General features: G+C 34.6%; 2 protein-coding genes and 1 long non-coding RNA gene across 5 annotated transcripts in view; 2 read left to right on the top strand and 1 right to left on the bottom strand.

The window, feature by feature from the left end:
* LOC135841105 (max dimerization protein 3-like) overlaps window positions 1-26946 on the bottom strand; it is an 835585-nt gene that overhangs the window by 52816 nt on the left and 755823 nt on the right. The window contains exon 5 of the mRNA XM_065357911.1: window positions 5287-5569. Coding sequence (XP_065213983.1) covers window positions 5287-5569 — 283 coding nt within the window. The remainder of the gene's footprint in view (window positions 1-5286; window positions 5570-26946) is intronic.
* On the top strand, window positions 15758-23054 carry LOC135841100 (metabotropic glutamate receptor 1-like). 3 transcript variants are annotated; one of them, XM_065357903.1, is made up of 14 exons: window positions 15758-16058; window positions 16270-16378; window positions 16474-16747; window positions 16967-18245; window positions 18400-18524; window positions 18631-18716; window positions 20422-20626; window positions 20703-20826; window positions 20915-21309; window positions 21420-21734; window positions 21840-22039; window positions 22352-22476; window positions 22576-22658; window positions 22794-23054. In XM_065357903.1, the coding sequence occupies exons 4-14, from the start codon at window positions 18146-18148 to the stop codon at window positions 22857-22859; spliced, it is 1824 nt and encodes a 607-aa protein (XP_065213975.1). In that variant the 5' UTR covers window positions 15758-16058; window positions 16270-16378; window positions 16474-16747; window positions 16967-18145; the 3' UTR covers window positions 22860-23054. The 3 variants fall into 3 exon arrangements, with proteins under 3 accessions (XP_065213975.1, XP_065213974.1, XP_065213973.1); XM_065357902.1 differs by having other exon boundaries at window positions 16474-18245; XM_065357901.1 differs by lacking the exons at window positions 15758-16058; window positions 16270-16378; window positions 16474-16747 and having other exon boundaries at window positions 18146-18524.
* Window positions 23885-26812, top strand: LOC135840999 (uncharacterized). Its single transcript, XR_010557823.1, has 4 exons — window positions 23885-24501; window positions 25199-25307; window positions 25392-25665; window positions 25975-26812. It is a non-coding gene; the product is annotated as an uncharacterized LOC135840999 (long non-coding RNA).

Here is a 26946-nt window from a genome sequence, read left to right as displayed (position 1 = left end):
GACTGAAATAGGCTCTTTAAAATTGCACTTTCAAGCCTTTACGACTTTTTCAGCTTCCATTTATGTAGTATACCTACTGTAAAAGGAAAATATGCGTATACCAGGTCACGGTGTGTGTTAATCGTTGTGTGTTGTGTACATGATTTTCTATGTTATGGATGAAACAGGATGCTCGTATTTTCGTTGCAAATTTCCGAAAGAGTCGAGTAATTAGGTTTAGAACATTTCGAACAAATGACTTCGTTGAATGAGGCGAAATGATGACGAAACAAGTCGTACCCAGACCTTCTGGCTTCTACCTACATTCGGAGAGAATAGTAGAACACCAACAAAATTCATTATTTTGATATTTGCTATAATGTAAAACCAGATAGAGAAAGAACGAGGGGTTAATTTCGTGTAAACTGTAGAGTACGAGTATTCGGAGGTTGTAAAATTCCGCCGTATAAGATTGTTAAATTTTAGCAACCTGTAGGTTGGTATTCTGGCGAAAATATATGTAGCGTGTATCTCATTTCATCATGTGTAGCTGTACATAAGGCACCTATAATACATATAATGAAATTGCCAAGAAGAGAGACGGTCGTTTTGAGTCCGGTGCTTTTATAACATCGATACACTTTTGCAATTTACTCGTGTTCTCGATGCACGCGCGTCTTCTGTTCAAATATCTGCTATTAAAGAAACGACCGATCGTTAAGATCGCTTATGACATACTTTTACTGCACAACGCGATGTGTATACTATGGTGTGCGTCCAAATAACGAAGGACCAACTATTTTTTATTTTTATTTGTTGCTTATCTTGTATATGATACTATAATACGCCCCCGTTACGTTATTTAACTCGGAGCCGAGTCGAGTGGGGTGATTTAACTTGTGGAGGTAATATTTTGATAGCCTTACAGACTGTTTATGGTGTGGCTCATTCCCCTCCATCTCCCCTCGTGGCACAGACAGGTCCTAAGTTGAAATATAAATTCATAATATTTGATGCTTGGAGTCTTTGAATTTATAATTTCAACATTTATTTCTGAGAAGGGGGATTGCATATGGATACGGATATCAATAGACGCTACCTTGAGGACAAAAAATTTGATTTTCAGGGAAGGAAAAGGGCCGCAAGACATTAATCTATACAGCAAAAATTTATTTTTTACAGCTTCGGAAAATTTTTGAAAATGAAATTTAAATAAAAAAAAAACATTTAGATTGACGATTGAACAAATTGATTGATTTCTAGGTGAATTACTCACGAACGAATTGATTATTAGTCGGTGAATCATTCGCGAACAAATTGAATCATTTTTGATGAATCATTCGCGAACGAATTGAATTTTTTAGTGAATCATTCGCGAACGAATTGAATCATTTTTGGTGAATCATTCACGAACGACTTGAATAATTTTTGGTGAATCTTTCCTGAACGAATTGAATAATTTTTGGTGAATCATTCGAGAACGAATTGATTCGTATAAGTGACTTGTTCGCGAACGAATAGAATAATTTTTGGCTTTTGGCGAATCATTCGAGTACGAATTGATTCGTATTGGTGAATCGTTCGCGAACGAATTGATTCGTATAAGTGACTCGTTCACAAACGAATTGTGTTTTTTTAGTGAATCATTCGCGAACGAATTGAATAATTTATTAATTTTTGTGAATCTTTCGCGAACGAATTGAATTTTGTAGTGAATTATTCGCGAACAAATTGAATAATTTTTGGTGAATCATTCACGAACGAATTGATTTTTATAAGTGACTCGTTCGCGAACGAATTTAATTTTTCAGTGAATCATTCGCGAACAAATTGAAAAAGTGAATCTTTCGTGAACAAATTGAATAATTTTTGGTAAATCATTCATATAAGTAACTCGTTTGCAAACGAATTGAATAGTTTTTGGTGAATCTTTCGCGAACGAATTGAATTTTTTAGTGAATCATTCGCAAACGAATTGAACAATTTTTGGTGAATCATTCGAGAACGAATTGATTCGTATAAGTGAGTCGTTCGCGAACGGATTGAATAATTGTTGGTGAACCTTTCGTGAACGAATTGAATCATTTTTGGTGAATCATTCACGAACGAATTGAATAATTTTTGGTGAATTTTTCGCGAACGAATTGAATAATTTTTGGTGAATTATTCGAGAACGAATTGATTTGTATAAGTGAATCGTTCGCGAACGGATTGAATAATTTTTAGTGAATCATTCGAAAACGAATTGATTCGTATAAGTGACTCGTTCGCGAACGAATTGAATCATTTTTGATGAATCATTCGCGAACAAATTGAATAATGTTTGGTGAATCATTCACGAACGAATTGATTCGTATAAGTAACTCGTTCGCGAACGAATTGAATAATTTTTGGTGAATCTTTCGCGAACGAATTGAATTTTTAGTGAATCATTCGCGAACGAATTGATTCGTATACTTAAGTGACTCGTTCGCGAACAGATTGAATTTTTTAGTGATTCGTTCGCGAACGAATTGAATAATTTATGGGTAATCATTCGCAAACGAATTGATTTGTATAAGTGACTCGTTCATGAACGAATTGAATTTTTTAGTGAATCATTTTATTAATCGTTCGCGAACAAATTGATGAATTTTTGGTGATTCATTCGCGAACGAATTGATTCTTAAATTGAAGAACTGATCAATTCGTGTAAACAATTCGTTTGAAAACAGATCCACGGTATTAATAAACGATTCGTTAGGAATGGTGGAGGCTTTGTGAGATTTCAAGTTTCATCAAGAGCGGTTCATCCGTTTTCTAGGTAATGAGTTTTTTTTGAAAAATTTTGAAAAAAAGTGTTGTCACTCGATAAACTTGGAAGCTTTGAGCTTTTGGAACTTGATGATGATGTCGAAATGTCCGACTGGTAGCTTAATAAAGTTGTGAAATTCAAAATTTGATAAAAATCGGTTCGGCCGTTCCTGAGAAATTCAATTTTCAATGAATTTTGTGCAAAGTCACCACATGAAAATTTCCAAAAGCTCAATTTTGTTTGCGATTACGCTGGAGATCTGCATAGTTTTTTGGATCACGGTGATTGCGTTCCCTTGCAGAAACTCTAATTTTCTTAGGTTCAAAATTTTTTGTTCTTTGGGTTGAGATACCTCCCTCTTTAGTATTTGAATCTGAGGTTTCCAAAAATTTAAATTACTTTGGGCCACTCTTCTACTAAAATGAATGGATTTTTGAACAAATGTGTTCCTTGCAATATGCTCTCCCAAAAAATCAAAATTTCATCAAACTGAAGAGCAAAGCTGAAATTTTTGTCAATATAAATAATAATTATATTTTTTGATCACTCGAATACATTAGTTGAATTTCCAAGCTGTCTGCGTTCTACACTTCTACAGCCTTTAGATGATTTGTTTTTGAGTGCAATTGTTTTGGAGCATCCAATTGATTGAATTTTTGAATGCCCCAGACTTGAAAAAGTCTCACATAGGTCAATCATGACTAAAATTTACATCTTTTTCAAGATACCTACTTTTGAAATCAGAAAACTCATAAGTCAGTCGCCGAGACTTTGAAATTTTTATTAATTTTTTATCGGAAATAAATGGAATTTCCCTTGAAATAATACGTCAAAAATTCAAAAAAATCATATTTGGCACTTGTAATTTTTCTTATAACCTCATTTCTGAATATCCTCTAAATTTTTTTTCGCACAGGTCAAAAACTCCCGCATTATCCCAAGAGCATTGAATGAACCTTGAAAAAATTTCAGCCAAGCCATAACAATCACTTTTTGTTTTAAACCCTGAGAAATCAAAACATTTGACCAACCTCACCAAGGACCTACACCCACAGCAGACATTCCTAATCAACACAACATTCGATAATAATTACAGAAAATGAATAAAACGCACAACATACACCCTCGGAGGAAAACCAACCCATCAAAGGTGCCAAATATTACCACCACTTACCCTCCCCCCTGCACCCTCAGCAACTAACACATTTAAATTACCTGTTCGCAACGATGCCTTTCGGGCATCGACTATAAATACACGCTTCGCTTGATAGTTAAATTCGTTTTTCATTTCCTTCTCCCTGCACCCCTCTCTACTTTCACCCCTTCTCGAGAGTATAATAAACGTTAAAGCTTGTCTGGAACGAGTGAATGAAGCGGCGGCAGCGATACCTTAGCATCCAGAAACAGCTATATCCTTGGGCTATACACATACACCGTATATATACAGTACGTAAACTCGAGCACGTGCTTCTCTTCTACTTATACCATACGAGTAACCAACTTCTCACCAAACTCATCAATTGCCTTCAAAACGATTCCTTTCAGCCTCCCCCCCCCCCGGTTCACAGATCCTACGCATATCTACTCTAAAAACATTACTACACATACACAGCTCCGACGATTATTCGTCTGTAAGTATAGGTAGGGGTCATTCGAACATAAATCGTAACACGTTTCAATCTGTTCGAAAGAAAAATATCAATATTCCATCGTCGTCTCACGCGTACCACAGCAGCCGGCCGCAAACAAACAATCCCAAAAAGGTTTCCTACCCCTCCCTCGTCCGGCCTTTGCAACCACGAGCGATTCCGCGTCGGTATTCGGCGCTTTTTGCCGTGTGCTCGACGACCGGTGAATTTCCCACAAATTATCGAAAACACGCCGTCGTTTTTCCGAACCCTTCCCCCTCCCTCAACCCCCCAGAACCCTTACGCCGGCGGTAACATTCCGATTCTAATGGATGCTTCGACGGTTGAGACAAATGACCTGACTCAACTTTCAACTTGGCCGCGTTCGTGACGGTTAGTTCTTTTTTGATCGAGAGAGCAGTGTTGGGCAGAGCGGTGGTAATTTTAGCGAATTTCACAGCGAGGGTTTGGTTTTCGTTTCGGAGTGAATATTATTCTTCTGATGGATGATTTCTGTATGCGGTGTAGGCGAGAAAAACAACTCGAAAACCCGGAACGAAGGGGTGAGACCGGTCATAGTAGAGAAATGACCGACCATGAAGTAAGTATTCCCTGTGAGAGATTGAAGACACTTTGGTAACTTTTGGCATTTGTATAACCGTACGAGGAAGTTGGAAATGCGTGTATGGGTCGAAATTAACCCGTGGCAAAACAAAAAGTATTGTCGAAATATGTCGATAATCGAAAAATTGATACTATTTCACCCAAAGAAATATTTTAACTGGTGTTTTTTTTTTCAGACTTATTCTCATTAGAAGAATACACAGCTGTAAGATGATTCGCGAAAATTGAAGTTACGTATGCGAATAAATTGGTGCATCTTACCTGATTCAGAATTAGATGAGAGCGACGAATTGTTCCCAGAAGAAATTGACAAATACGAAGAACTTGACGAAGCAGAAACGGACGAAGAGGAAACGGTACTAGAGGATGAAGATAATGCCGAGCATTCGGATATCGATCTTCGCTTCATGGCGGCCGATCCGGCTGCGACTGCTGCTGCATTACAGCTCACCTGCAGTTGATCGAGCTTTCTCCTGAGATACCTTGCTTCTCGTCTCAGCGTTTCTTTTTGAATACCGTATCTCTTATCTTGGAATTCTAAATTCTGTAACAGAAATTAAAAAAAGGTTCATTAAGTATTTGTAAAATATGACTTAATTAGGTACATCAAAATAATGTAATATTGGTGTTTTAATTTCAATTTCTCGTTGTTTGAACTAACTTTGAGGAGTCAAGTTCATTTCAATAAGATTACATTCATTTTAGTGACTTTACTTTTCTTTTATACCTAAGTAAGTCGGTTTTAGAAAAAAGAAATAATAATAAGTAGGCATATTTAGCTCAAATTCTTTGAAGAATTTCTAGGATTAATATTATTACTCCTCACCACAAATAACAAATATTTAACAAGAGGCTCAATTTGAATTACTATATATAAGATAATTTGAGAAGAAAATGACAATATTATTTAAAATTCAAATTCAATGACTAATGAGAATAAGTGTTCAAAATACATCATCTCAAAATTAATTTTTTAAAAAAGGTGTTTGAAGACCATTTTTGGTATTTTTCACCAAAATTTCATTTTTTTTTTGTTTTGAGGAAACTCAACTCTAAAAGTACACACGATTGGAAATAATTAAAGTGAGGATTTGGAGTGGATCGAAATATGTTTTTTCTGGTTCAAAAATTCAAAGGTAGGTACTTTTTTCCAGAAATGAAGAATTTTTGAGAAAAAAATGAAATGTAAGAAATTTGTGGCCAACGAAGAAGTCAACTTGAAATGCTAAAAATGGATAAGTTTATATAACTTGTTTTCGAGCTTTCAAATCAATTGGCAGTGATTTTTAGTCGTTTTGGAACCTCCAGTGGATTTCTGAATTTTACAATTTCCATTGACAACTTTTCATAATTTTAATTAATTAATTTTTTTTTCAAAAATAATCTCTAGAAACATTTTGAATATACGAGTAAATCGGAGAAAATGAATATGTTTTTCGCCATGATCGCTCATAAAGCCATCGCGAACTTGATATGGAAATCAGCGCAGAAAAAACCTCCCTTCCACTCCCATCATGAGCGAAAATGTTGCCATAAGCGTGTGTATCGTTTAATTGACCGGTCTGTCCGGTTTTTCAAGGTTGTCTGCCTGTCCAAGGTTGTCAATCTGTACGTCTGTGTAGCCTCATGAGGTCAACGACCCTGCATACTGACTTCCCAAGGTCATCTACTCAAATATCTGACCTCATAAAGTCATTGAGCCGTTCGTCTGGCTTTTCAAGATCGCCAGTCTGCCTGTTTGGCCTACTAAGGTCATTGACTCGTCTATTCTGCATATCTTGTAAGGTCATTGACCTTTCTATCTGGATTTCCAAAGTCTTATGTCTATACATATCTGCCCACATCATAAGGTCATCAACCCGGTTTTGTGTCCTCTTAAGGTCATTGACCCGGTTTCATGATCTCCTAAGGTCATTGACCCGGTTTCATGGCCTCTTAAGGCTATTGACCCGGTTTCATGGCCTCTTAAGGCCATATGACCCGAATTTATGATCTCTTATGGTCATTGACCCGGTTTCATGGTCTTTTAAGGTCATTGACCCACATGTGTAGCATATAATAGTCGACTGCCTGCCTTCTTAGGGTTATTGACCCGCCTGTCTGATTTTTCAAAGTTGTCTGCCTTCCTATGCGGCCTCTCAAGATCATTGACCTGTTTGTTGGACTTCTCAAGGTCGTCTGTCTGTCTGTCCACATAACTCTCTAAGGTCATTGACCTGTCTGTCTGGCTTCTCAATGTCGTTTGGCTGCATGTATGGCCTCATAAGGTCATTGACCCTTCTGTCTGGCTCCCCGAGGTCATATATCTGCTTTCTTTTGAGGTCCTTGACCCTTCAGTTCAGATTTCCAAGATTTTCTGGCTCTCCAAGGTCGTCTGTGTACTTGTCTGCCTTTGTAAGGTCATCGAGCGGTCTGTCAGACATCTTAAAGTCACCGCCCTACCTATCTAGCGTATCATGGTCATCCGTCTGCCTTCTAAGGGTTATTGACCCGGCTGTCTAGTTTTTTAAAGTTTTCTGTCTTTCTGTGTGGCCTGTCAAGGTCATTGACCTGCCTGTCTCAGCAATTCTTAGCTTTTGAATCAACAACTGGTAAACTGAGAAGAGATGAATTGACTCAAATTTATGACATTATTAAGGTGACTTTTGGTGTCAAGAAGCTGATAATTTTTATTTTAAAGTTGGTTGGATGATGGTCAAGAGTCCATCGTCTCTCCCTCCCCTCCAGATTAGGGATAAAGTTGGAAAATAATTCAATCATAGTTCTAGATTTAAGATGTAAATTTTTTAAAATAATTTTGTTTATAAAATACCCCCACTGCTTGGTTCGGATTGGGGGATGGGGGGTGAGAAGAAAATTATTATCTTGTAAATATGTACACTAAAACCTAGAATTGTGTAATTGAACAACTACAAATTAAAAATCTTCCTTTTAGATCATATTTTCATTATCGTTGTGCCTTTAATATGTACCACTTTGTGGGGGGGGGGGGATTTGGGCCTCCAAAAATACCAATTTTCCATCTATCCATATCAAAATTCAGATTCTAATTACGATGGTAATTCAAATATGACTAGAAATAAGGTTTTCTGAAATTATAATTAATTATGTAGTTTTTCATCAATTTTATTGATGCAATTTTTAGACCATTTTGGACAATTGAAAACCTCTTGAAATTTACAATTTTTCATGTGAGCAGCTGAAATTTTTTTCGGAAGCTACCTCTTCGTGGGTCCCATGCTTTGGTAAGAAAATGAATAAAATCGATGAATGATCAACGACAACTGAGCTCCTAATACCATTTCTCAAAATTTAAGTAGAAGAGAGACATTTCAAGGAGATATTTCTTCAAAAAATCGACAATTTTGAGAGGATGGGAGCCAATGATCTCAAAAATTGAAAATAAGAACGAGCAGACCCCTCAATATATGTATTTGAAAATTTCTCAATTTTCAAATAATTTCATACCCGATCCTACAAACACACAATCTTCAAACACATCCAAACTACACCATCATTATACTTTTCTGCACACACTATTACTCCGGCAATCCGTCCAAACTGCTTAAACGTTCGTTTTCGTAAATCAAATTTAAAGTACACCCCGCACCGCCGCGCCCATGCCCCTCTACACACAGTAGAGCAGCTACACTATATAAAGCCACCAAGATTTATCAAACTTCGTTATACATACGGCTACGTGGGCTGGCATCCTACCACGTCGACAATATTCTGCCATCTCGTCACAATAAAATAGTACGCGGCGCGCCATAAAAATCGGTCTGAATTTCAATTACATTAAGAATTCGAAATACGAAAACGAGCCCTACAAAGAAAGCCTCACGCGACATTTCCCCACTTTCTCTCTCTCTCACTCCCTGTATCAGTAATACTACGATTCGTTCTTAGAGGAATTTCAAGAATTCTAACAAGTTAAATTAGCCTCAAAAAAAAGAAAAAAAAGAAGGGAAAACGAATGCAGCTTTTTTCCGCATATATCGTTCCCCTCTGGCATCCTCTTATACCCGGTCTGTTTCGCAAAACTATATCTACTACTTCGCAATCATACACCATACGTTAGTTTATACCGTATGTATGTACCCTACCCTTCCTTTCCTTATCACCATACCATGTTCTCGCACACTTTCTCTCTCATCGTCGTCGTATTTTTTTCTCCTTTCCTTTACGTAGTATACTTTGCTTTCCAGTAAACACGAAACTATATGAAAAATTACCCGAAATTTCCGGGCGTTCTACCTCCCTTCACTTCGGTCTCTATCGTATCGTATCGTATACGTGGTATCGTCTTGTTATTCCACAGCACTCGACTCTTTTTCAAATTAATCACCGATATGTACGTACGTAATACGTATAGTGTATACAGCATACTCGTACACACCGACACAGTCAGAGATATTCCAGCTATACGACGACGTGTTTTATCTCTGCCGAAGGTTAATGACAAAATCGATACATATTCGTGGTAGGTACTGTACTAGGTATATGTATTCGTAATATCAGCATCGAGAGTTCCTTTTACCACTACTACATACGTAGGTAGAGGTACTTCTGCTATAACTCATATTACCAGGGATCCTCTCCCTTTTCTCTTAATCTCTCTCTCACTGAGTCAGAAATACATTACCTTATACTCATACCTCTACCTACACATAAGGGTTAATTATGCACATACCGATACATAACTATATCCAACTCATCTCCCCAGCTTCCTCTCCTAACCAGAGAATATGCTGCCATCGTACATACAGCACGAATATTATGTACGTACGTAGATACGATCGTATTCGGAGTACGACCGTTGTCGTATCATATCTAATATGAGCTCATTTTTTTCCATCCTGTCCCATCCTATGTGCACGTAACTAAGTACACTATCGCCGGGACCTGTCCCCATGAAATACACGTACGTAAAATGCAAAAAAAAAATCCACTAGCACATCCATGATACGAGGTACAATAATGGAAATGCATACGAAGAAATCGTACAGGAAATACCAGAAAATATCCGTATAGCGAACGTGTACTGTACTTTCCATACAGAGCACATATATTTATGTAGGTTGCTTCCTCCCTTCTCCTCTTCATCATTCGGTGTTTCGTGAACCGTTTTTGCGACTTGTATTTTGACGATACTTTAATGTTCGCCGAGCAAAGAATTTCGTCTCTTAAAAAAGCATATACGATATCAAAATTAAATCGTAAAATTTTACAAGTATCGTTTTACCACACAATATCAAAGAATATACGCGGTACAGGGTGTGCGTAAAAGTACGATGGGAAGAAAAACGAATGCGATCAGTTTTACATATCAAGAAATATTGAGTAAAAAAGTAGATCGACGGGGTTGGAGGGGATGGAAAGGGAGAGAGGAATAAATACTTAGTAAGTATGAAAAAATAAAATGTACAAAATTGCAAAGGCTACAAGATTTGAATGTTCAACTCTCACCACCACCCCCTTCAGCCTTCTTTTTTTTATTGAAATGGGGGGGGGGATATCAGAAAAGATACTACTAGTACGTACATTCATATTTTTACTTATGAATACCCCCTCCCCTTCAAAAAAAAAATTAAAAATGGAACCGAAAAATTGAAAGGGCGTTTAAAAATTTGTCAGTAAAAATTCAAAACTCCTAATCTTGGTTTTCTGAATCGAAATAAATTTCAAATTTTTGAAAATTCAAATCTGGCTTTACACGCACAAAAAAAATTGATCTGTTTGAGGAAGATACAGGACCATTTTCGATTTCACGAACGGTTAAAGATGATTTCAAGTTATTTAGAAGTTTCTGATGATTTTTAGAATTTTTTCCAGAACCAAAAAATTTCACAGGAATGAAGTTTTGAAAACTTTGTCTGATGTTGGAGGCTTTAAAATGGAGTGAATGATTCGAAATTGTAACCAGATGATTTAGAAAAATCCAATTGAGAATCTTAAAGAAAATTTTAGCTTTTTTTGTCCATTTCCGAGTTTTGATTTCACAAATTCTCAAAAGTGATTTCAATTTTGTCCGGTACCCGTTTTTTTTTTTTTTTTTAGATTTTTTCATATTTTACAAATTTTCCAAAGATGATATTTTGAGAGGGGGGGGGGTGAAAACTCTTTTATGATGTTGGAGGTTATAAAACCGTTCGAAATAATAACCATTCGATTCAAGAAGATTCTTTTATTTATGAGAATTCTAAAAAAAGAAGTCAAATTTCACCAACACCCCCCCCTCCACACAAACAAAATTTAATTTCTTGCAAATTTGAAAGGGATTGGAAAATTGTGAACATCTAAATCAATCAAACAAATCACAAGTGTCATAAAAATATTGCATTCGCCTATTTTCAGAGAAATTTTTCCAAAATTATAAAATTTAAAAATCCGCTGGAAGAGGTATTTTTACTGACTTTTAAAGTGTTGAAAATTTCTTAAAATTCGACAAATTGAATAAATTTTTGCTCTGTATAAAACTTTTATTTTTTCACTTTTTTCAAAATTTCATTCAATTAAATTCTCTTTTCAAAAAGCACGAAAAATTTCATTAAGGTATGAGTAGTAATTTTAATCTTAGTAAAATTTCAAACTTCCCAAAATGTATTTTTGTGGCACAAAAAAGTCAGAAAAGACCTACTTTGCATTTTTATAATACGACAATGTGATGAGGGGCGGAGGGAGGGAGAGGAAAATCAGCATAAAAACCACAAATTTACAAAATGAGATATTATACGACCAATAAAAATTGGTTAAATTTCACGAGAAATTCAAATATCTCAACGAAAATGTTTCATTTGGAGCAGTTTTGAAGAATTTTGAGCTCAAAAGTGGGTTATAATTTTTGGAATTTTTGAAGGAAGTGAAATGCGACTAATCCAAATGAATTAAAATTTTAACAGGAAATCAACATTTTCATCAAGACTTCTTCTGGTCAATTTTCAAGAATTTTAAGCACAAAAATGAACCAAAATTTTTGAAAGAAGAGTCACACAACCCATCAAAATGAGTTTATAATTTTATTTTTTGAACATTTTCTAAGAATTTTAAGCTCAGAATCGGGTCATTTATAAATTTTGGAATTTTTGAAAAATCGAGCATTTCCATCAAAATTTTTTTGAGCATTTTTTTCAAGAATCTGGAGCACAAAACTGAATCAAAATTTTCGAAATTTTGAAAAACTAGTCACAAGACCCATCAAAATGAGTTATAATTTTTCAAAAAATTCAATTATTTAAACGAAAACAGTTTTTGAACATTTTTTTTAAATTTTGAGCTCAGAATTGGGTCATTCATAATAATTTTGGAATTTTTGAAAAATTGATCATTTCCAAGACAAGTTTTTGTGAGCATTTTTCAAGAATTTTGAGCTCAAAAGTGGATTATGAATTTTGGGATTTTGGAAAAAGGTGTTATGCGACCCATCAAAATGAGTTGGAATTTTGCGAGAAATTCAAAAATTTTGATCAAAACTTTTTTGCGCATTTTTACAGAAATTTGAGCTTCAAATTGGAGCTTAATTTTTGGAATTCTTGAAAAAAGTGTCATGTGACCTATCAAAATGAGTTAAAATTTGGCGAGAAATTCAAAAAATTTGACTAAAACTAGCTTCAAATTGATTATGATCTTCAAGTTTTCTGAGAAAGCGTCGTACAACGTATCAAAATTGGTCAAGATTTTGCGAAAAATTCAAATACATATTTTCATCAAAACTCCAAGTGGGTTCCCCTTTTCACTGGTCAAGAAGCGGTAAAAACATTTTTTTAAATTACGAAATGGATTTTTAAACAGGAAAAAACGTCTCTCTTTCACTTCAAACTAAAAAATTGCTGTCATATGACCATTTAGGCCAATTTTATTGCTATTTTTCTGAAAAAGGGTGATAAAATTAGAACCGTACAAATCACTCAACTTGAGCAATCTCAAATTCGAGATTGACTTTCTCCTCCCCCTCTTAAAACTGCTGGGTCAGTTTTAGCTCAAATATGCAAACCTTCACTGTTCTGAATTCAAATTCAATCAATCTATCTTTCTTCAGGTGAAGCTTTGAGGTCAAAGATGGCTTCACGAAATTTCGAATTGTATCTCAAATTATTCAATTTTTACCACACAATTCGGCATTTTGAAAAGAAATGCCCAACCCAACTTAAATAATATTTTCTTTAAATAAATTTTCCAGCTCCGAAACTTATCCTAATTTTCCCCTAGCTCAAGTCAAGAATCAACCCTTCGAAACACCCTGTACCGTACTCGTAAAATACCCCAACGCAACGCCAACGTATTATATTCGTCGACTACTACGCTGTTGGTATATTCCTTAACCATTATTTTTTGATTTGCTTTATTTTAATACACGATATTTGCAATTTTTATCAGATACATACTATTTGCAAAACTCGATACAGAAAGAATTTCACGACGTAATCTCACCGCACGTGTCGTCGCCTCCATGTCCCAATTGTCCCACCAACATTTAGTGGAATTTTTATCAGCGAGTGGTGAAATATGAAATTTCCATTTCCACTTTTTGACTCATCTTTTTCACATCATAAATTAAAAATACATACGTTCACGGTTTTGAAAAAAAATACGATAAGGATGTAAATAGGTACCTACATACTTAATAACCATTTCACTTTGGACAAGCATAAATAAAAATAAAAATACACCCAATTTATAAAGTAAAAAAATTGAAAAATTCGGTATTTTTTTATAATGAGAATTTTTGAAATTGCTCGGAAAAAACAATAAATTAATAAATACTCCAAGTTCATCACTTTTGGAGGAAAAAAAATTAAAACTGATTACAAATCACATACATGAATATTCAAATCCATTTCCAACTTTTAAATTTCTTTTATGCCTTTTTCCTCTACCCCAGATCACCCTACAGCAAAGCAACGTCCAAATTGAGCGGCTCGTTTTTTACATCGCACCATTTGCTGCGCTCTGGTCGAACAAGATATGCTTTAAAAAGACGACCAACGACGGTCGACGAGACCTCCGAAGCTGCGAGGCGGATTGGAATGGGTGAATGCAAAAATAAACGCATATTTTAAGCCAGCCGTCGCCCTGCTGCACATAAATCGAATATCATCTTCGGAAACGTCCAGCTTTTCGCTTCCAGCCATATTTGGAGGAAAAAAATTACGTCCGTTTTCATATCTCTCTAGCTATACGAGTCAAAACGAATAACAGCAGCGACGATGAAAAAAAAAGTAGAGGAAAAAAATGTAACAAGCGTTGTATTATCGTATCTCGGACCCTTCTCTATGAGCTCACTGCTCAGTGACATATTCGGTATCAACTATCCCACCCAGTACATTGAATCCATCTCCTTCAACCCCTCGCAGCATAATCATAAATCCTGCAAACATACTGGGCACTTCTAAAACTTTGAATACACAAACTCACATGAACGAAAATTACATTCATACATAGCGACTATACTACAGCGAGCTGCAGATAGAGAAGAAAAAAACGATAAGAGTAGAAGGGGTGCTGTCGGCAGTGGATGAAAAAAAAATATAATCGTAAAAAAACACAATTGCTGTCGTCAAAAGTGAATTTACGAGCACTTCGCCACGTTCGTACTACCGTCGCGCAGTCTATGAAAATTAAAAAAGTCGCGAAAACTATTTTCAATTGTTTTCCATTTGAATAAATTTATATTTAATTTTGTGAGAAACATTTGTAATAAATTTAAAAATTCCATCTATTTCAATTGTGTTTCATAAAAGAAAAAAAAACTACTACGAAAGTGAACGAAAGAGAACGTGGAATAAAAAAAAAGAAACGAAAACTTCGTAACAAAATTTCATCAGTATTTCTGAAATTAATTATTTTTAGTGACGCTTTCGAAATGAGGTTTTTTCGATATTATTTTTTTTACTGGGTTTCCTCTTTCCCAATCTAAATTAGGTTTCAATGATTACCAAAAAAAAAAAAAATTTCTTTTTCCAATGACATAGCTCATAGAGAATTCACTCATTCTCCTTCAATCCTTCCACTCAAATAACTCGTACTCGTACATTTTATTTGAAAATGTGCAAGTGAACATCTCATTTCTACTGTTGCAATAGATTTGCGGAAGACGTACAAAAATAAAGATTTATGCTGATGCAGCCTGAAATGCTTCAGGGTACCACTTTGGTATTTCAGCATAGGTGAATATATATTCTCAAATTTTAATCATTCGCAAGTCACAGGATGTTTCTTTTTTCTAAGATGCAAGCATATCTATGTACATTATAGGTAGGTATACTTAGGTAAGTAATAGTACATTATGTTCATCTACGTCGACTTTTCAACAAACAAAATATGTTACTTATTGGAAGAAATAGGTCCATGTACATACATAGGTATGTTGAGATCACATTAGCGAAAGCAATGAATTCGCAATTAGCAATATTTTCATTCTTTCAACCATCGATAGTAATTTTATGCTACCGCAAAGCGGAAATTTTAATTACAAAAACCTGCATTAAACGTGGACGGATGCTGGGTTTAAAAAACGATACGATATCTTTACTGATAGGTAACAAACTAATATCGCAATTTCGAATAATTCGAGTTGGAAAGTGAATGACAGAGACAAATTTCACTATCACGAATGAGTAGGTACTTAGTTTTCCTGAACCTATAGTCATTCTCACAATGCAACGAAATTTCCCCTTTTTTGGTATAAAATGATATGTTTTGAGATAAAAATCAAAGAGATGTTCGCTATAAATTCATGAAAAATGCATTCAGTCTGGAAATGTTCAGATCATTATATGTAGTACACTAATCGACATGAAACGGAATCGCTTCACGTGTTCGGTGATTTTTTTCGCATCATTATTTTCGTTGAAGAACGCGAATTGTGACAGTGAACTTTCAAAAGAGCGAAGTAACAAACCTAAACTTAAAGTAGCAGTTATATTGCCACTTTCTAAACCGAACTCGGATAGACTTACATGTTCAAATGAATTTTTTGAAGACGCTTTACAAAACGTGGAAGCTTTATACTATGCCTTGGACGAGATAGAACAGTAAGTAAAATAAATTTTCACACAGACAATGGTTTGCAAATTTTGGCGAATAGTAAATAAAATATAATGTAGGTTCAGGCAAGCATTAGGTTGTATATACTTCAAAACTACGTTTTTTCGTTGTTGAAAAGTTTATACCACTTATTTAGATGAATTTTTCAAACGGATTTTGATATTAGGTGTAACATGTACATAAGTGTGTAAATTTCAGAAATGACACACTTTCAAGAAATTTTACCTTAACAATTGAAGTAATGGAGAATTGCGGTCAACTGATCTCAGAATTGACATATCTTACAAATTTATCCAAGCAATTGATGGTAACAGCTATTTACCTACATACAAAATATATCTATGTACCTTCTTGATTAATTATTCTAGAAAATTCTGCGTTACTGAAATTGAAATTTTACAGGTGGAGCCTGTGTATGCTGAAAATGCAACAGTTGGCGTTATCTACACAAATGATTTAACAAAGCTTAAATACGACACGATTTTCGAATCATTTCCACGGTTCCCACGAATTAGCTATTCAGGACCACCGGCAACAATTGAAGATGAGAGGGAGATTGAAAATGGTCACCCATTTGGTTTGATCATGCTAACATCCGGTCATATTTTCATAGCAGAAGTAATGTTTGAAATTTTGAAACAATTCAACTGGAAATACATTGCGATATATCATGATGGTGAGTTTATCAACTGAACCTTACCGTCGCCTGAATCTGAACAAAAATTATCAAGCGGGACGCAAATTCTCAAACATCTGATTGCAGACTCAGCAAGTTTTTCCCAGCCCTTTGACTAAAAATTCAAGAGTTAAACTACGTATTTTTAAAATTTTTCCTATTAAATGGGGATTTTTCAGCAGTTTTTGGATTAAATCCAGCAATTTTGCATTTTCGTAGGTTGCAATTTCTCTCCAATGGCAGATTTTTTCAAGAAACGCGCGCAAGTATTAGCTATGAGTCATGAAGTTTGTGCAAGTGCTACATACTATCGTTTCTGTCCGGTAAGTTGGTTTTTCAACGAATTGATACCTTGAAATACCTACGTATATGCAAATAATCTCAAATGCAACGACCGGTAATAAAATTCCGAGGATATCAAATTTTCTAAAAGTTTTGTCACCTAACCAAATTCGTTGTCGTTACATTCATATCAGCATTCGACCATTTGGCATGTCGGTTGTTTTCTTAGGTAGTTACCACGATTCAAATTTCTCCAGAAATTGAAAATCGCTCTGAATGGGCCAAAATGTTCAAATTTTGCAAATCGCTTATATTTTGAATGAAATAAATATTTTCTCGGCAGACATTTCGCATTAACTATGATAAATTGATATCGAAAGATATCATTGAAACTGGGGAAACGTTTTGGTACGCAGTGGTGCCGATTTTTTTAATAATTTTTGCCAATTTCAATTTTTTTTTTGATTCATTACCTTCCAGTATTTTAAATCATTTTGATGTGCAAAAAAGCCAATAAACGATCGCTTTCAATCATTTCTAACCCAAATTCTCACGGCATAAAGACACTGCGTCAAAAATGAAATTCCAGGATTTTTCAAATTTCTGAATCGTTACTTGATGACATTGATTGAAATGACGAGACTCACGTCAGTTTGATATGATTATGAACAGTAACTTCGAGTTATGAAATAAATTAAATGAATAGATGGCTTAAGTTCAACAATATGATTCAGGACGATAAATTATTCTACATCAAAGATGCAGATCTGTTGGAATACACGTATAAAACAGTCGACGTGATAATTTGTTATTGCGAAAAAGAACACCTCCAGAATTTAAAGAATTGGTTGAAAATATTTCGTAAAAAATACATTGTTATTGCAGGGTTGGTAAATATTGAATAAATACAAACGTCGCAACAAGAACAGGTACTTACGTAGGTACTAATATTGCTTTGAAAATACATTTTGTTCTATGAATTCATACAATAGGAGTATGGACCAATACTGGGCGCGAAACGAAGTGAATTGACCGTCAGATTTAGGAGAACTGTATTACGTCACACCAACCCCGCAATACCATGAAAAATTCAACAATTACTACACAGCTTTGTCAATGAACAGTACTACGAAACACACTTACCTCAAAGAATTCCGAGAACGGTACTTCGAGGCAAAATTTGATTCTAAAATGAAGTACATAGGATCATCCGCAAGTAAAACGCCTACATTCAAGATGATATATGTACTTACTTACTTACTTACCTATCTATATATTAAATAACTTCATACTTATTTGTAATACGTGGTTACCAAGTTACACCATGTGGAATCACGATATGTTATATTTCTTATTTTTACACGCTTCAGGCGTATATAGAGACACATACAAAAATGATTCAAAAGCGACGGTCAACCTTATTAAATCACTTCACATCATGGCCCATGTTTTGAATGAAGTAGATACCAATGATTCTTCTTACCGGCTATCTGCGGTAAGTTTTCTTTCCACATCGATGAAAACAAAAATTAAAAAAAAAAAACAAGTTGCCAACTTACATATACATATTTCCTGTGATATTAAATCCAACTTTTTGACAGGCTCTCAAAACCGACCATGTCAAATTCGAATTTTTAAATGAAGAATTGAGATTTAGCTCATTCAGACATCTACCTGAAGGAGAAAAGTTAGTACCTATAGTATTGATTTTTCAAACATGATGTCAACAGTGTCCCACAATCCACAGATTTTTTTAAATTGCATTTTGAAAATATTTCTTCTGTATTTCTCTTCAACAATGTTGATTTCATTATTCGAAACAAAGAACTCCATCGAGACTTACAAATGCGAACTACCTATTTCGGAAGAAATGCAATGATTTGCAACTAAGCACTCATCTTACCGCCTACAAAATCATTCTAACAATGAAATCGAACCTCTCCGTGCACCACATCTCACGAGACATTTGGTACAAATATCAATTACAAAAAATATGATCGCATTTGATAATCAATTTTACACGAAAATAGGAGACTTCAAAGTGGTTTTTGACTTTAAAAAATGTTATGAACATTTTTTTTTTTTGACATTCAGACTTTCACAACATTACCAAAAAGTTCTCCAGCTCAGAAATAAACGGATTTTCAATTACGTACCAATAAATGAAGACTTGATTTAGTAAGGCAAATAAGGCAATGTTTAGGAGACTTGGTTGGTTAGAGCGGAATGATTGCCAAAAGCAATAAAGCATTTTCTCGCTATGAATACAGATACCTAAATGTAGTTCGAAAAATTTGTTTTTTCCGCAATTTTTTCTGGATGGTTCTTGAAACATTGTCAGGAAATCCGGAGTATACAAAAACCGCTGTATACAATCTTTGTGCTCAAATTCAATTACCTTAATTCTAATATTTTTTACTTGTCGGATTCAATTTTTTTTTAAAAACTATAAGTACGTCTTCAACGTTTTATGATCAGGTCAAATAACATTCTTATTTTAGCTCGATTTTGTAGTTTTGCAGCACTATATCACTCAATTAGATGTTGAAAAATGAAGATGAACACGAAGAGAGATAGTAAAATACATCTGCGAGTTCAGTGTGCCATTTCGTTTACGCTAAGGATTTGTGTTTTTGCTCAATATTTCTCTCTATGTTCATCTTCATATTCCAACATCTGATTAAGTGGTAAAATACTTATTTTTTTTTTTCAAAATGAAAAAAATTCTACGCTACATCTCATGTTTTAAAGCAAAAATGTTTTCATTATTAGTTACCTGCACAACTAAAGCTTGCAATTTCGCCATTTTAAGGTCATATTTCAGCCCAATAGATTTTATGACTCGATAAAAAATCCTCTCTTTGTGGCCTGGATTTTCGTTTGTTTTTTTTCATTTTTGGTCAAATGCATCTCTTTCATCGAGATTTTATTTTTGCTCGATTTGTGAACTGCCAGACGGCCTTTTTTACTGTCGTTATTACGATTTTTTGAATGAACCAATGAAATTGTTTATTTTCCCTTATTAAAATTCTCTAAAAATATTTTCAAAAAGTGCTTTTTGTTAATGATTTTTTACTCATGCTGTTAAATAATTTTTGAAGAAAGATTCCAATTTATCTATGTACATATATTAATTTGTTTTGTTGGAAATTATAAGGATTTAAGCTTTTTTAAAACTTTCATTTTCCAACAAGATTTTCCTTTGAATGCTCAACTTTTTCGTGATTTTGTCAATTGGGCAGGATACCCTGTTACAACCCTTTAAAGCAATTTGTTTCCTCAAAATGGGAACCTAGAGAACCTCCAAAGGATTAAAGAAGAACAGCAATTAAATATAAAATCGAAGTAACAAGAAATAATAAGTAATTTATTATTGTTATAAATTATTTTAGATTTGATATACACAAATTCAAAGCAATAGGAAATCACTCGGGCGACTTCTTCAAAATCGGAGAGTATGCGACACTTCGTGTTTTGGATAACGGAGATCGAACAGAAATAAACGGAACATTAAACATAAATTATACACATTTCAAGTATTCAAAAGATTATCCGAAACGGACATGCAGTAAACAATGTTCTGCGGGAAACTTCATGGTGAATTTATCGATCCATAATACCTACTGCAAAAAGTAATTTGAGAAATGTGAATAATTGAGAAATGCCCTCGCAGAAAGTAGAGATCGTCCAATGCTGTTGGGAATGCGTTGCGTGTGATGATTTTGAAGTATCAAATGGTAGTATTACTTCGTGCACCAAATGCTCATCAGGTACGGTTCCAGATCAAAACAAAAGTGGTAAGTTGGGGGTCAAAGTTACGATACCTACATTAATTATCCTCATGAAATAAAAAGTAATATTATTCTTGAAACAACTATTATACAGCCTGCATATCAATATCTCAGATTCTTACACTTCCAATTAAATGGAATGATAGCCAGAATTTGATATCTATTGGGATTTCTTCATTTTCAATCACATTGACGGCGATCGTAATATGGGTATTTGTCAAGTATCAGAATACTCCTGCTGTCAAGTCAACCACCAGAGAGCTATGTTACGTAATGTTTGCGGGAATTATTTTGGTAAACCTTACACTCTCTATTTCGGCAATGACCTCGAACTTTAAAACACCAGACGGAAAAATTCTACCTGCGGTAGGATTCACAATGATATATGCCGCTCTGCTGGTGAAAACCAATCGCATTGCTCGCTTATTGGTCACATCCAAACATAAATTCGCCAACATGAACCTCAAATACGTGTCACTGAAAGCTCAGGTAAACTTTGATAAAATACGTTGATATTTAGCTAGGTAGGCAGGTAGATAGGCATTCCATTTTATGAAAAAATCAAATGTGAATCATATGTATGCTCCTATTTATTTTAGGTCTCCATAACTTCGATATTAATCGGAATAGAAATACTAATATGCTGGTTCGCAGTGAAATTTCATGATCCAGATCCAAACATCAGAGGAAGTGACCTCGTTTTGAGAATGTTTTATTTGGATAGTATATTTTTCATCAAGATATTCGCTTTTGTGGCATTATTGATATTGTTTTGTACTTATTACGCGTTCAAAACACGAAATCTACCAGAAAATTTCAACGAGACTAAATGCATTGGTTTTGCGATGTACGCCACGGTAGTGACAGCAGTGGCTTTCAGCATGGTATATTTTGCTACTGATACAAGTAATAAAGTAAGTATGCTGCCCTATATGTATTTTTTGTGAATTCGATTGCACTGAAAACATAGCTATCATATCAATCAATGACTATTTTTTATATATTTTTTTCTTTTACAGATATTGGCGATGAACTTATGCGCCTCGATTAACACTCTGACAATTTTGATTTTCTTGTTTGCACCGAAATTGTACATCATCTTGTGGAAGCCTGAGAGGAATACTAGAGTTTACTTTTCACCTGTTACGTCTAGTATTCGCAGTTATATTGGAAAGGAATCGCGTCCCAATGCATGCAAACCACTAAATCAGTGTTACTCGTAAGTTCATAGAAGTATAAACAAGTACGCACTAACACATACACGCATACAAACAAGCAGAACATTATGTATTATATGGCGTTGCTCAAATTGTTCCATAATTACTTACTTAGGTACCTACATAAATTCTTTTGCTTGACTTTTAACACAACTGAAATCATGCATTCAAAGCAATGCTTTTTTCTAGGATTATTCGAACACAGCAAATACGCAGCTTTTAAACAATTTTTCTAGTTTTAATGAACAGTTATGATGATGAAACTAGGCATCACATTACATTATATGATATTCGTAGTCTTCAATTTCACACAGGCTTGAAACCTCAGGACCACAATCCAGCTCTACTGATGCAGTGGAGAGTGTAAAGGAAAACGAACGAAATGTCATCGAAAAAGTAATTAAAGGAATTGACTTTCAACAGAAAATATTAAATCTAGGTAAGTAGGTACATTCAAAGTCAAGCTACCCTAATGCGTAGTGAAATAATCTCGTTTTTCGACTCAATTTTTGTATCGCTGTGTACTTTTTGCCAAAAGATACATTGAAGGAGAAAGTCAAGACAGGCGATTTACAACTTGATGAAATGATAGATGATCTCCAAAAAGAATATTTTGAAAAGGTATGGTTCAATGTTGATAACGATGAGAGTATACTTTTATTGACACTTTGACAGCCTATGGCAAAAATACTACCTATGTAGGTACATAGATACAAATAGATACCTACAAAATAATTTTTATTTTTCAATACCTAGATCGAAAAAGTAAAACTGAAATATAACGTGGACGTGAATCGAGTAGAACAAAACGAAATCAAGTAAGTAGAAAACATAATATTTTCAACGCCCATGTTCTAATACTCTAATTGAACGACTTTGAAGGTGGAGCTTTGTAAATTGAAATTACAAATTTTTAAATAAGTATAGGTAAAGGAATACCGAGGTCAATTTTGGTACATGGTGCGCATTATATGTATTTTCGTTTTTAAATGTAATTAGCTAGAATAAAATGTAATTAACGAGCACTAATCACTATTTATTGGCCATGCATCCAAATTAGGCCGGTCAATTTATGTCAAGAAAGAGGCATGCACACGTAAAAAAATCTAAGTATAGACATCAAGATCAGCCAAAACTTGCTCTATGAATATTAAATAGATAGGTACATACATCATCTTTACGAACACCATGAGACTATATAATTGATTCCGAGTGATTTTCAAGTCAAGATGAAAGTCTCCGTGGAATATGGTTCAAATTTCTAGCTAAAGATCCACCTAAATGTGTAATTAGGTGCATGAAGAAAAATCGTAGGTCTAGACGGAAACTGGCGAGAATATTCATTTTGAGTGGTCATAGTAGGAGACGAAATACGAAGTCCTTTTAAAAAAAAAACTGCTTTGTCATCATTTCCTCGACTGAAAAGATGCGTTCAAAACGGAATTTTAGAGAATGTAAATTTTCGGTAGAAACGGTGAAGTTGTGGCAGAAAATGGGCATTTTCAACAAAAAAAAGTAGCTTCGGAGAAGGAAAAAATAATTGTTTGTTGTATGTACTTACTTATTTACCGAAATGAAAAAATTTGACAAGAAATGAGGTCTTTTCACAATGAATGAGAATTTTTGTTGGAAAAGACAAGGTTTTGGAAGAATATAGGTACCTAAGTGTATGCGCGAGTGCCAAGCGAAAATTCCAACGATATAAACCTGCATTGTAAGTGGACGGATGCTGGATTTAAAAAACGATAAGATATCTTTTCCGATAGACCACTACATAGTACATACGTAGTACTTCGCAATTTCGAATAATCCAAGTTCGAAAAAGGATGATAGTAGTTGACAATAACGCAATTTTCACGCGAACGATCTCTGATAAACCAGACAATATGACACCATCGTTTAATTTTTCCCAACAAATTTCATTATCAAGAATGAATAATTTCCCTGAATTATATTAATCCGCAAAAGCCACAAAATCACGCGTTTTTGTTATAAAAGTGACATGTTCTGAGATAAAAATTAGAGAGATGTTCGCAACGAATTTTTAAAAAAATGTATTCAGTTTAAAAAGGTTCAGAACCTACCTAACGTTGTGCAGTTACTTGATCTGTGTCGCGTCGTGAATAATCACATTATGAAAGCACATAATAATTTACCACTTTCATAAAAATCTTTTGTTGTGTAGTTACTTTTGCAAGCAAAGAGACGTCATCCGACAACCCAACATGAAACGGGTTCGCTTCACGTGTTTGGTGATTTTTTTTGCATCATTATTTTCATTGAAGAACGTGAATTGTGACAGTGAACTTTCAAAAAAGCAAGGCAACAAACCTAAACTCAAAGTAGCAGTTATATTATCACTTTCTGAGCCGAACTCGAATGACCTAACATGTTCAGATAAATTTTTTCCTGACGCATTACAAAACGTGGAAGCTGTATACTATGCCTTGGACCAGATAGAAAAGTAAATAAAATGAATTTTTTCACAGATAACAGTTTGCAAATTATGACAAATAGTAGGTACAATAAGTTTAGGCGAAATACCGGGTGTCTGATTAATTGCAAGCTTCCTCTAGTTTTCAATTTCATTTTGTTCGCGAGAAAAAATAAATAGAAGAAATTATGATATTATGTGGATATGTACTTACATTTTATTTTATCGTTTATGAAATTATGCGTCGAAATAAATACCTTATACGTCTTACATATTTGATTACGTCATAATTATGGTTCGCTTCTTCTGCGTAAAAACGAAGCTAAAAATGATGAAAAAATGAGGAGGAGCCCGCATCAATCATGACACCCAGAAGGTAAATGAGTACCACAATTAAAAGAAATTAGGAAAAAGCTGGCACTCATTAGCTCGAATTAATGTTGAAATTTTCAAACAATTTCAAATATTCTCCAGTGCATGATGATTCGGGAAAAACAAGTTTCATGACAAAACAGTAAACATTAAGTAGGTGGGCACTTTTCGCCTGTTTAAAAGAAAATCTAAATTAAACAAAATTTTCAAGTTTACATATAGCGACTTCCAATACTGTAGATAGTAGATACATACCTACCTACTTCTTTTGGTGAAACTGTTACACAGCATTTAGGCAAAGTTACCTACAGATTTTAATATCAAATAGATATACATTAATATGTGTAAATTTCAGAGACGACACACTTTCACGAAATTTCACCTTAACAGTTGAAGTAACAGAGAATAGCGGTCAACTGGTCTCAGAAATGAAATACCTTTCAAATTTATTTGGGCAATTGAAGGTAATACAGCTATTTACCATCAGAAAAAAACATAACTTGATTTATTCTTGAAAATTTTGCATTACTGAAATTGAAATTTTACAGATGAGACCCGTGTATGCTGAAAATGCAACAGTTGGCCTTATCTACACAAATGATTTAACAGTGCTTAACTACGAATACATATTCAAATCATTTCACAATTTCCCACGAATTAGCTATTCAGGACCGCTGACGGGAATTGAGGATATAAGGGAGATTGAAGATCGTTCCCCTACTGAATCGATCATGCTGACATCCGGTCATATTTTCATAGTAGATGTTATGTTTAAAATTTTGAAACAGTTCAACTGGAAATACGTTGCGGCATTTTCGAATTGTGAGTTTATCAATTGAACCTTACCCTCGCCAAAATCTGAACAAAAACTACCAGGTGGGACGCAATTTTTCGGACACCTGATGGCAGACTCAGCAAATTTTTTATGCCTTGGGCTAAAAATTGAAATAGTTAAACTACGTACCTCATTTTTGGAATTTTTCATCATTAATAATGATTTTGCAGATCTTTTTAGCTTTAAGTTTACCGATTTCTCATTTCTGTTTTCTCTTTCAAGTTGATGGATTCAAACTTGGAATGTCAAATTTATGTTAATTTTTGAACATTTTTGTTTCATGATAACAAACGCAGATTGTGGACCACCCAACATGCCAAATTTTACCTTCAGACGCGCTCTAAAATTAGCTGAAAGGTACAATGTTTGTATAGTTGGTTCAAGCCTGTGCTCAGTAAGTTGACTCATCGACGAGTAAATACCTAACCTACTACTGTCATCTGATAAAAAAGTTATTAGTAAAATGGTGTAATAGTTAGAGGGGGAAAGGCTGTGATAGGACTGACAGGTAATGATTATCATAAATACTGGGTTGAAGGGGTTCCAAAAAATATCTTCCAAAGGGCGAAAATTCCCTGGTACCTAGTTACATACGAATATGCAACTTGTCTCTCCTGCTCTAACCTACACAGAAACCAGATCATAATCTATAGAATAAATCACGACACAATGATTTATACTGCTTTATTATTGAAGTTAAATCATTGAGCTAATCATAATAAATTAATTATCATTACTAGTAACTAATTGATTTCATAAAGAACGAGATTAGACCTAAATTATGTTAAGTACTTATATTAAACTACACTCAGGACGAATCCTGGTGATTGGTTATTAGGTAGGACTAAAGTTAGAGCACATTAATAATCTATATTCTAACTCGAAAAAGCTCAACACAGATAGGATGCAAACGCTCCACTATGTCGAGCTGATCACCATTTAATCTTGGAGTGTGTCTCAACACTTACCCAACCGTTCGCATTAAGTATCTCTTCTGGGGCTCACTTAAACTAGGCCCATCGATACTTATGATTTATTTCTAAGTTCACTTTAAAACTGGGTACACACTCCCCATGTCCGGATAATGGGAGGTGATCCAAAATACCACAAATCGGGACAATCTGTATGATAATTACGATTTACGTTAACAAAACTCATTTTATCCAAACTAAGTGGAGAATAATAAAGATAAGGGCGCGGAGGCACACAGCCTTGAATGAAACTTAGTGGTGACCAAAGTACTGAGAGCTCGAGATCTTGTACAGGTA

This window comes from Planococcus citri, chromosome 3, assembly GCF_950023065.1.
Source record: "Planococcus citri chromosome 3, ihPlaCitr1.1, whole genome shotgun sequence".
Classification (NCBI taxonomy): domain Eukaryota; kingdom Metazoa; phylum Arthropoda; class Insecta; order Hemiptera; family Pseudococcidae; genus Planococcus; species Planococcus citri.
This window is presented reverse-complemented; position numbering and strand designations above follow the sequence as displayed.

Bases quoted from the DNA above. Each gene is read 5' to 3' on its own strand.
- LOC135841100 (XM_065357901.1), top strand. From the start codon at position 18,273: ATGTACTTACTTACTTACTTACCTATCTATATATTAAATAACTTCATA. The intron at 20,627-20,702 runs GTGAATTTATCG...ATGCCCTCGCAG, and splicing joins GTTCTGCGGGAAACTTCATG to AAAGTAGAGATCGTCCAATG. The intron at 22,040-22,351 runs GTAAGTTCATAG...AATTTCACACAG, and splicing joins CCACTAAATCAGTGTTACTC to GCTTGAAACCTCAGGACCAC.